This window comes from Nycticebus coucang, chromosome 20, assembly GCF_027406575.1.
Source record: "Nycticebus coucang isolate mNycCou1 chromosome 20, mNycCou1.pri, whole genome shotgun sequence".
Classification (NCBI taxonomy): Eukaryota; Metazoa; Chordata; class Mammalia; order Primates; family Lorisidae; genus Nycticebus; species Nycticebus coucang.
The window spans coordinates 25,728,122-25,739,893 of NC_069799.1; the positions used below are offsets into that span (position 1 = coordinate 25,728,122).

Sequence of the window (11,772 nt, forward strand, 5' to 3'; positions counted from 1 at the left end):
TAATTTATTGTTCATAAAACAATCAGGCATCTGATGATGAGGACTAGGACAAAGTAATAGTTTTCACTGAATTATTTGGTTGACTCATTCCAAAGTGTCAGTTTATTAGCCCTGCATAGACATCACCACCAGTCACATGCATGTCGACATGACCTCAGTTTCCAAACATAAATCTAGCAGTTGGGTGGCACCTGTGGCACAAGGAGTGGGATGCCGGCCCCATATACCAGAGGTAGCAGGTTTAAAACTGGCCCCGGCCAAAAACTACAACAACAACAACAAAAATCTAGCAGGTGCTAGCTACATGATAGACATGGGAGACCAGAGAGGTCACAGGCTTTACCTTAACCTAGACCCAGGCTCACATCCCATACCTGCCATGTGTTTGGCAGATGGCCCTGAGCACTAAGCTCTTCTGAATGTTTCTTCTTATATAAAATATTGATATTGATATATTACCTAGTATAAAGATAACATAAGATAACGTGCTATGTGGCTAACACAAAATGGGACAGAGGAAAGATGCGTTTATTTCTCATTCTGATTTCTTTCAAATTGAGGAATAAAAATGCTTTAGGGCAGGCTCAGTGCCTGTATCTCAATGGTTATGGAGCCACCCACATAAACCCAACCCAGGCCTGCTAAACAACGACAACTGCAAAAAAAAAAAAAAATAGGCAGGCATTGTGAAGGATGCCTGAAGTCCTAGCTGCTTTGGAGGCTGAAGCAAGAGAATCATTTGAGCCCAAGAGTTTGAGGTTGCTGTGAGTTGTGACATCATGGTGCTCTACTGAGGGTGACATAGTGAGACTCTGTCTCAAAAAAAAAAAATGCATTAGGACAATTGGCCCAAGGAAAAAAAAAGCTGTCACTGAAATCAACTTTAGTAGTTATTTATTATAAAAGAAGAGAAAAGGGAGGGAGGGAAGAAAGAACCTCCATATCTCTAATTACCAATTGCCAAGCAGTTTCCCCCAGAGGCCGAGATGCTACGGTGTTGATCTCCCTGTCTCCCTCCAAGCCTGCCCTAGAGAACGTTGTGTACAGAATAGTTTAGAACAATAGCCTAGAGGCCAGGCCTCTGGAGAGGATGCCTTACTGTGGAGGAAGCCTGAGTGGGATTTTTAGAGGAGTCCCCACCCCACCCCACCCCCAGACACCAGAAGCCTAGCTCAGACCTTGAGGCTTGTTCTCTAAATTCTCAATTTTAGAATTCATTAAAATCACTATCGAGTTTTTCTAGTCACTTAATTGCTTGCACAAAACACAGGGTGGCAGGGAGAGATCTCCAGCTGTCAGTTTTGGAAAATTCATCCTGGACAACTAAAGAACCTTGGTTTCCACACAAGTAAGGATCACTCTACCCACATTTGTGAGGAATCTTAAGAGGATAAAGAGCCATATCTTCCTCAGTCTGGCTGGCTGACCTTGTCCCAGTAAGCCCATGTCACTTTATATTCACTACCCACAGGGCCTTTGTTCAAGTGCTTCCTTAGGAAGAAGGAGAGACAAAAGCTAAGAGTGTGGTCAGTCACTCTTCACCTTCTTTTTCTTGTTGGTATATATGCTATCCTTCAGATGTGTTCATCTAGGTTTTATTTGAGCAAAGTCTATAAATTATATGGTATGAGGTTAAAGAAGGTTCTCTAAATGGAACTTATGTGAGTAATTATTTTAATTAGACTGCATCTTGATGACCAGGCACTCACCAGTTGTGCAGATATGAGATTTCAGGGAGCAGTTGGAATGTTATAAAAACAGTACTGGCTTCAGGTGAGAATGATTTGGAACCGTTCCCTCTGCTGTTCCTTTGGCAAAACCAAATGCACCACAGGAAACAAGCAGATCAAGAGTAGGTTTCCTTGATCACAGCACTGTTAACACCTGGAGCTGGCTAATTCTTCCTTGTAAGGGCATGTTCTATGCAGGGCAGGATGCTAACCATCCTGATGCCTCTTCCACCTGATGCCATTGTCACTGTGACAACAAAAAGTATCTTCATATGTTGACAAATGTCCCCTGAGAGGAAGATTAGCTCTGGTTGAGCACATCGGATCACATCACCTCTGAGCTTCATCTAGAGCTTCTGACTCCACAACTCCAGGTGGAGCCTGCCAGTTTTCACTCTGAACAAGTGGCCACGCTGCTGATCCAGGGACCACTTTTTTTTTGGCCTAAGGAGACCTGGGGGTGCCACCAATTAACATATCTATAATTCCTGTCTGTGAAATTCCTAATTCAGGGATTCCCAGATTATTCTGCAGATTAGAAGCACTGGAAAATTTTTAAACCTAGAGCAGGCTAGATCCCAGACCAATTAAATCACTATTTCTAGGAGTGACATCATTCAATGTGCAGACAGATCTGGGGACCTTTGTTCTAAACACCATTACTTCATATGTGGTGCGAAGGTTTGGGGCTAAGCAATTTGTGTTCTCCCAGCACACACTTGCTTGTAAGTCTCAGCAGCACTGCTGAATCCTATGTGCTAACCTTAACCCACTGCCGTGACATGGAAAATACAATCTGAAAAGCTTTGTAGTCACAGCAATCAAAAGTTGGAAAGAAGGGACTTGGAGGGGAAAATGGCAAGCTCTTAGGGGTACCCTGTGGGAAACAAACTCCAAGCGTCAGGTTTCACAGCCCTCCCTGTAGACTCCCAGGGGGACTTGTCCCAGTTTCTGAACCACAGCCTATAGCCAAGGAAGGACATGGAAGAAAGGAAAAAGTCAACAAGAGACCAAGACTCCTGATGGAAACTGCGGATGGAGAGCACACAGTAGAAAGGTATGGGAGATGGGAAATGATTTAACCACCTTACCACATGCATGCAGTCCCAGAATTGACAACAGGTTTATCAAGGAAATCACAGAAAGGCAATTCTACAACTTCTCTTCTGTAAGACTTTCCAACATCTAAAATCTCTGATAATCTGGAAGTTTGGGTATTTTTCTCAAATGATAAGGTATAATTTATTGTTTTATTGCTATGCACATAGTCCCTAACAAAGCTTATAACCACATCATGCCCCTCTCCATGTGTTATATATCTTGCACAGTAAAGACGATGGCTTTAAAAAAACAACAAAAAAAAATTCTATAAAACTGTAAAGGAATAAAAAAATCAAATCAGTACAGAAAAAAACATAAAGAAATTCAAATAAGAGACTTGGGCTAGATACAGCCCCCAACATAAAATGTGTCACTTGCATTCAGGATTCCTGTTTTCTTTTTTTTTTTTTTTTTTTTTTGTAGAGACAGAGTCTCACTTTACCACCCTCGGTAGAGTGCCATGGCATCACACGGGTCACAGCAACCTCCAGCTCTTGGGCTTACATGATTCTCTTGCCTCAGCCTCCCAAGTAGCTGGGACTACAGGCGCCCACCACAATGCCCGGCTATTTTTTTGTTGCAGTTTGGCTGGGGCTGGGTTTGAACCCACCACCCTTGGTATATGGGGCCAGCACCCTACTCACTGAGCCACAGGCACCGCCCAGGATTCCTATTTTCATTCATTCTAGTGGTTCTTTCATGCCTGTTCTGTGACATTTCTGATCTAGGCATGTTGGAAGCAGTAAGAACAGAAAAAATGTGTCCTCTTCCTCTGTGAATGAAAACGAGTCTCCCTAAATATTATTCTGAGATATGTGCACACGTAGACATGTGGCATACACACAAGCACACACATATGCTGCACACACTGCAATGTTGAGAAACTGCTACAAGAAGAAAAATCAACACTGCCAGGACAACAGAGGAGGCATTCCTGGGAGCACATTCTCACGTGCAGTCCCCAGAGGGGGTAGTGACTTCAGATAGCCAGGGCGCAGGGCAGCAATGGAAATTGTTAGTATTTTCATGGGCAAGCATGTTTTCATCTACTCATCATACATGCCCTGCTGGTCCACCAGCACTGACCAAGGGCCACTGTGAACCATGCTCCATGGTGACATATAATAGAAAGAAAGATGAAGTCTCTGGTCACAAGTAATTTGCAATCTGTCTAGGTAGAGAGCTCCAGTCTGCAGTAGGGGACCCCCCAAATCCCAACTAACATATCCCCTTCAAGTGTTCAGGAGGCAAAACGTTGTGTAAAGGAGATCTCCAACTGGGAGGGTCTATAGGCTCTTTGCAGGTGAGTACAAATACTGATTCTGTGATTATTTTGAAAAATTAATTTGTTTAGGTGGAGAAAGAAAGAACTCTGACATGTATTGCATACCTGCTATGGAAAAGGCATGACCTTACTGTTTTTCTTATAATAACTTTGAAAAGTGGGCATGATAACCCCATTGCATAGAGAGATAAGCAGAAGCTTTAAGTTATACAAGTGTTAAGAGTACTCACTTTAGAAGCATCTGACACTTAAATGTCACATTTCTCATGCCAAACTCTGTCTCTAGCAGTCTACATACACAGCCACTTAATTGATGCTCTCAATAGTCCAAATGATTTTTGAAATGAGGAACCAGAGGCTGAATGGCTTGTCTAAGCCACAAGGCTGAGAAAGAGTCAGGCTGGAGCTTGAACCCAACAGCCAGGCCGGAAATGAGGCACTTAATCCCAGGGCTTCAAACTGTATAAAATCAGCAAAGGACATGCAGCCAAGCCAGAGTTGAATTATTACACATGTTAAACATGTGAGCCCTTACCCTTTGTCATCTGCATTGGTGGGAGGGAAGGAAAGTATCAATGGAAAAGAACCTAAACTCTGTAATTAGAGAGGGTTATTCTGAGCCAAGTATGAGCTGTCATGGCTTGGCCATGCCCAACAAACCTTGAGCAAGTGGTCTCACTGGGGTTGCATTACACTTTGGGTTTATACATTTCAGAGAGACAGGAGTTACATATACAGTCATAAATCAATATGTGGAAGGTAGACATTGGTTTTGCCTGAAAAGACAGGACACCTAGAAGCAGGGATTGTGGGTTATAGGTGAGTTTAAAGACTCTTTGATTTGTAATTGGTTAAAAATACAAACCTTTGTGTAAAGGCTTGGGTGTTTTAAGTTATGATAAGGAAGTCTATTAATCAGAGACAAACCAACAGACGTGTAACCAAACTTACAAGATCTGTTGTATAAATTGAGGACCTGCAGCTATGGTTTAAGCTTTGTCTTTTCATAGCCTTAGGGTTGTCAGTGAGTTACAAAGGACATCTCCAAGAAGTGAAGGGGTATGACGAGGCATGTCTGACCTCCCTTTCCATGGCCAGCAGCTCAGCTTTAACATATTTCTGTGGTCCCCTTAGGCACAAGGGGGTCCCTTCAGTTGACTAGGTGGCTTAAGATTTTAATTCACGGAAGGAAAGGAAAAGAAAGGTAACTGATGATGGGGCTCTCCTGTTGAGGTTCTAAACCAAGGGTGAGCATGTCCTGCTGGAGACAGGTGACAATATTTGGAGATAATTACTCTTGGCAGTCTCAGAGCACTGCTGTAACAAATAACCTCCAGTGCACAAGGCAGTGAGGCTGAGAAATCCTGCTTTAAAATGATCACATGGAGGGCGGTGCCTGTGGCTTAGTCGGTAAGGCGCTGGCCCCACATACCGAGGGTGGGGGGTTCAAACCCGGCCCCGGCCAAACTGCAACCAAAAAATAGCCGGGCGTTGTGGCAGGCGCCTGTAGTCCCAGCTACTTGGGAGTCTGAGGCAAGAGAATCGCTTAAACCCAGGAGTTGGAGGTTGCTGTGAGCTGTGTGAGGCCACGGCACTCTACAGAGGGCCATAAAGTGAGACTCTGTCTCTACAAAAAAAAAAAAAAAAAGTGATCATATGGATTTTGAATCTGGCCTAAAATGTCAAGTGTCTCTTGACCAGAAATAAATAAATAAAAGAGGTTTTTGGCCAAGGCTTACACTGCTCACCAATAAAACAAAGCTATTGGGCTAGGGTCCTTGAGCTGTAAAATATAGGAGTTCTGAGACATCTGAGACACCAAACAAGATGTCAAAAGATGTCATCTTGTGCCTAAAAGGTGTCAAAATAGGGACAATGGGAGAAAATTCTCTTTAGAGGCAAGTTTTTAAAAATATGTGAAACTTTGTTTTTATTAAAGTATGGTAAGGCTAGCAGATCAAGAGATGATTTCCATCGAAAAGACAGTTTGTTACTCACAGTCTCCCAAGAAAGGGAGCATACTTGCCACACAGAGCCAGTGGAGAGGTGGAAGGAGCTGAGATAAAGCATAGACAAAGGCCTTTATTGTGGTTGTTCTGGAAAGAAACAGGAGAGTCAGGTAAACATCTCAACAGCTTTAGGATTGGATAATTTGAGAGGTTCAGTGGGTTTGGGGCCATAGGGGTGGACTCTGTGTATCATCAAGGGCAGATGGGTAGAGTCTTAGACTGTGAAAGCCTGATAAAAGGGAAGGGCATATTCTTGGGTATTAACTGGTTTGCACATCAAGGGCACGTTCTCAGGCAAGTCACTTACTATCTCTGGAAATTTGCTAACCTTGGGAGGTACAGTCCCTCCCCAGGTCCAAAAGGCCTCAAGATATCAAAGCATCATAAAATATAGAAAATAAATGGATCCTTAGGGCTCCAGATAGCTCCCAAGGGAAAATACTAAGTCTGCCTAACCTATTCCTGACATGGAGTCATAGCTTTACATTTATAGCAAGACTCCGTCTCTATCAAAGAGTTTGTAATAAACCTTCTTAACTAAGATAATAAGACTCAGGTATCAGAGAACTATTGAAACTTATCTTCACTCAAAGCCATGTCTCAAAAGTTTGAATTTAACCATGCTAATTTCTGTGCTCAGCTCCAGGGAAAAGCTTTTGAAGTGGGCCCTGCTGTGCTTTGAAACATGTCTAATGTAGATCTGCACGCCCAACAAGAGCAGCTTCAGAAGGGCAGAGTTTAAGGCTATGCATAAGAGGGGCCCTTGGCATAGCAGGAGAGCCAGGACAAGCACCAAGGAAAGCTACTTCCTGGCACAGCTCCTTGCTGTCTAAACATGGGGCCTTGGACAAGTCCCAGCTTCTAAGCTACTTTGCTCCTCCAATCATAAGATCATAAGATGTGGAAAGTGGACTAGACAGTGGGTCTGAAGCCAGATCATACATCAGAGCAGCCTGGAAGCTTTGAGAAGCACAGGCCCTCACACCCACTCCCAGCAATAAATTTAGGAAAACAGAAACTACAGATCACCCTTAGAGAGTGCACAGTCCTGTCAAATCTCCAACATACTGGGCCTCTGAGACCCTTGGCTGCCCCTCCCACCTTTCCCCAGTGACTGGGTGATGCCATCAGCTTTAGCATCCTTGCATATCGTCAACTCCTTAATAGAACACTGGGAACTTCATCCCATTGCCCTTTAATCACACCATTAAAGTCATTTGCTATCAGACTCAAGCCCAGAAATAGAAGCCAGAATTCAAGACATTGCCTGGGACCCCAGATGCTGGGACTGGGGTTCCAGAAGGCCTCAGGGGTATTTTTCTGTAGGGTGGGTCTCTTGGGCTCCCACAGGGCCTCATCCTTCAGGACATAATTGATTCTCACTTGCCCCACACCCACACCTCCTAAAACTGCCTTTGAGTGACTTCTTTCCATCATAGCTTAATTTGTAGTTCCTTGAGATTTGATTTTACTTGAATAAATGTAATTTGAAAAGGGAAGACCAGAGGGCTCCAGATAACTCCCAAGGGAAAGTACTAAGTCTGCCTAACCTATTCCTGACATGGAGTCATAGCTTTACATTTATAGCAAGACTCCGTCTTTATCAAAGGGTTTGTAATAAACCTTCTTAACTAAGATAATAAGACTCAGGTATCAGAGAACTATTGAAATAAAGGTAAGAGAAAGGCAGTGTGAGGATGAGGAGAACACAGCATCAAAAGTCTTTAAGAGCAATGACTGTGCCTGAGCACAAGGTGCAGGTATAGGATTCCTGAGGGCCAAGGTGATGAGAGAGCTATAATGTTGATGCAGCTTCACTAGCTGATAACCCACTGTGCCAACCACAGGCTATTTCTAACAAAAATGTACCACACAGTTGCCAAGTGAGAACTATGAGTCACAGAATTCATGTGCTTGTAGATCTAGACTGCAAGTCAGACATGAGAGTAAATGAGGGCTTTTTTGTTTTATTTTTCTCTATTTGAGTTTCAGGAATATTGCTAATATCCATTTTTTTTTTTTTACACAACATAAAACATTGTAATGTGCTGTGATTCTTTTTCTAGCTTTTTGAGATGGAAACTTATATCACTGATTTTTAGTCTTCCCTCTTTTCTATCATATACATTTTGACCAAAACTTTCCCTCTGAGCTCTGCTTTGGGTAAACACTGTGCTTTTTCTAAAATCTTGTCATGGTGAAATAATGCTGGCCCCACAAAAACTTGCAAGAACATTATAAAGAACTTCCTCTACCCCTTCACCAGCCTTCCTCACTGCTGTCCCCAGCTATCTTCACTCATCACTCTCCTGTGTTGTCTCTGAGTGAATATTTCTAAGCCCTTGATGAGCTGCTTCACTTTCCTCCCAACAGTGGAGCCCAGCAGGAAGCAGGCAGAGGGCACTGGAACCACTCCGCCGATGGCTTTGTCCTCACCAGCCTTTTTAATGACAGTCAGATGCACCTGTTCCTCTTCAGCACCGTGGTGTTGGTTTACATCCTGGCTGTAGCCAGCAATACCGCATTGGTCCTGCTAATCTGGGCTGATGCCCGGCTCCACACACCCATGTACTTCCTCCTCAGTCAGCTGTCCTTTCTGGACATCTTTTTCACCTCAGTCACTGTCCCCAAGATGATAGTGGCCTTCCTCTTTGGCTGGACAAGCATCTCATTCAAGGGGTGTGGGGCACAAATGTTTTTCTTCATGTTCCTGGGAGCCGCAGAGTGTCTCCTGCTGGCACTCATGGCCTATGACCGCTACGTGGCCATCTGCAGCCCTTTGCACTACCCAGTGCTCATGAGGCGTCAGGTCTGCCTGTTCATGGTTGTGGCCGCCTGGCTGGGAGGATCCCTCAATGCCTCCATCCAGACCTCTCTGACCCTGAAGTTCCCCTACTGTGGCTCACGGAAGATTGCCCACTTCTTCTGTGAAGTGCCCTCACTGCTGAAGCTGGCCTGTGCAGACACAGAAGCCTACAAGCAGGTTCTGTTTGTGACAGGTGTGGTGGTCCTCCTGGTGCCCATTGCCTTCATCACCACTTCCTATGCCCTTATCCTGATGGCCGTGCTCCAGATGCACTCCATGGAGGGACGTCGGAAGGCCCTTGCCACCTGCTCCTCCCATCTGATGGTCGTCAACCTCTTCTATGGGCCCCTTGTGTACACGTACATGTTACCTGCATCCTACCACTCTCCTGGGCAGGATGATGTAGTATCTGTCTTCTACACTGTTCTCACACCCTTGCTTAATCCTGTCATCTACAGCCTCAGGAACAAGGAAGTGTTAGGGGCAATGAAAAAGGTGATAGGAAGGTGTGGGGTGGGGGTGGGGGACACGCCCAGTGCTAGGAGAAAGGCCTGAGGACACACACCTGAGATCTTAGCTTAGCATGTGCTTTGGGGCAGAAGGAGGGAGGTGAGTCTGTTTCAGAAGACTTTTCATATGCAGGATATGTCTATGGTTCCAGGACCCTGTTTTAGGATTTCCTTTGGGAATGAGAAGCCAAGTCCCAAGTCTCCATGCAGAGAAGTGAAAGGAGCAGCCTCCCCCATCCCCATCACCACCCTCCTCCTTCAGAGAGGTGTCCAAATGGTCTGATTCCACTCCTCATCCCCAGACCCCATCTCCACAAACTCCTCATGGGCTTCTCCTCCAGCTATCCCCTGTGCATTGCAACCATACCCACTATCTCCATGTGGCTGAGTGCTCTAGACTTCCCTTCCCTTTTTCTCCAGGAAAAGCCAAAGAGCCCACGAAGCCCTTGAACTCTGGCCATTTCCCCATCATCTCTTTGAGCACTTCTCTTTCAGTCCAGGAGAGCACAGGCTATCCTCTCTACTGCTGCATTCTCAGCTACTAGAGGTTAGCCTGCCACACAGAGCTTCTCAGTAAACACCTGCTGGGTGGACAAGTAAATCTAAGAACATGTTCTTACCTTATCACAAAGTGTTGGTCCTCTTTCTAGCTCCCCCTTTTTGAAAATTCTTCTTCCCTTGGTGGTAACACCATGTTTCTGGTTTTCCTCCTGCTTCCAGCCCACTGCTTCTCATTAATTGATGAAGATCCTCAAAACCCCATACTAGACCCTTCTCTTCTCAGCCCACACTCAGCCTCACTCCTGGCCCTGACTTCAGTTACTACCTGACACCAAAGTCAATTGTCCATATTTATGGGCCAGCCAGCAACTCTTCCAAGCTCCTCACCGCAAACCCAAGTCTTCCTTCAGATAGCCACTGGATGTTTCAAAGGCACCTCAAATTCACCATGCCAAGAAACAGTCATAATGTTTCACCTTCAAGCCTGAGCCTCTTCCAGGGCTGGTAACTGAGGGAACATGATACAAGGTCAATGGGTCTCCATGCTACCCACATCCAGTCCCTCCCCATGTCCTCCCTTACCTCTCCATGAAGCAACCTCTGGGTAGTTACCACTGCTGTCACCAAAACTGCGACAGCCCAAAAATGCAACAACCCCTACCTGGATGATGCAAGAATTTCCCCACAGTCCTTCCTTTCTGCTTTCTTGCTCTATGCTCACCTGTACATCCACAGCTTAATTTGCAAGACACAGCCAAAGGGTCTCCAATCACAGATCAAAACACATGCACCAATCCTACCCTTTGACCTCCTCTTATATACGTCTTATATTCTCATTTCTCTCACCATGCATCACCATCTAACATATGATATGGTGTTAATTATTCATATTATTTGGTGTCTGCCTTCTCCTACTAGAAAATTAGCTCCACAAGGGCAGGTGTGTTAGTCCTTGCACTTGGCACATAGTAAGCATTTGTTAAATGTTGAATAATAACTACATGAACATTTTTGGAATAAAACAAACAATTTCTTTCATTGCCTACAACACCCTGCAGAGTCCAGCTTCTTTGACCTCATTTCATTCTCCTCCTTAATTCTCTTCCCCCCTCCCTTCTGCTTCCAGGTTATTACTAAGCTCGTCCCCTACCTTGGATGCTGCATACTCCTCTGTGCTGAGTTAACTCCTGCACATCCGTATGTCCTCTCATCAGGTATTCTCTCTTTAAGGAAGCCTTCATGGATGGGTTCCTTTGCACCTGCCCTGTTTCTTTCCTAGCTCTTACTTTTTCTATTAAACCTATCTACTCACGGGACTAGAACCCCCATAAGAGCAGGGAGTCTGTATTGCTTTGTTTACAAATGAAAAATCTTTTTAAAAAAACAAGTGTCCAGGAGCAGGGTGAGGTGGCTCATGCCTGTAATCCTAGCACTCTGGGAGGCTTAGGCAGGCAGATTACTTGACCTCAGGCATTCAAGACCAGCCTGAGACAGAATGAGACCCCATCTCTGAAAATAGCACAGTGTTGTGGCAGGTGCCTGTAGTCCCAGCTACTCGGGAGGTTGAGAAGAGAAAACCACTTTAACCCAAGAATTCGGGGTTGCTGTGAGCTACTGAGGGCGACAAAGTGAGACTGTCTCCAAAAAAAAGTCTACATCCTTTTTCCTGCAGCTGAATTAATTTTCTCTACATTGATCCTTGATCAAACTCGAGCAAAGCTGAGGTAAGTGCATTCCACCCAAACACTGCATTCACAAAGGGGATGAGTAACATGCAAAGGATCATGAGGAGCCACGGTCTCACAGTATGTTCCATCATCTGACTCCAGAG

The 11,772-nt window shown here is 44.8% G+C and overlaps 1 protein-coding gene across 1 annotated transcript; it reads left to right on the forward strand.

Annotated features, from left to right (window-relative positions):
• Positions 1-2,752: 2,752 nt before the first annotated feature.
• Positions 2,753-9,486, forward strand: LOC128572518 (olfactory receptor 56-like). The gene is made up of 2 exons (XM_053572556.1): positions 2,753-2,787; positions 8,499-9,486. Exons 1-2 carry the CDS (start codon positions 2,753-2,755, stop codon positions 9,484-9,486), a joined length of 1,023 nt encoding a protein of 340 aa, XP_053428531.1.
• The last annotated feature ends 2,286 nt before the right edge of the window (positions 9,487-11,772 follow it).

What these genes read in the sequence shown, in the direction of transcription:
- LOC128572518 (XM_053572556.1), top strand. Translation starts at nt 2,753, where the DNA reads ATGGAAACTGCGGATGGAGAGCACACAGTAGAAAG. An exon ending in GGAGAGCACACAGTAGAAAG is followed by an intron (nt 2,788 to 8,498) that starts GTATGGGAGATG and finishes TCCTCCCAACAG; the next exon opens with TGGAGCCCAGCAGGAAGCAG.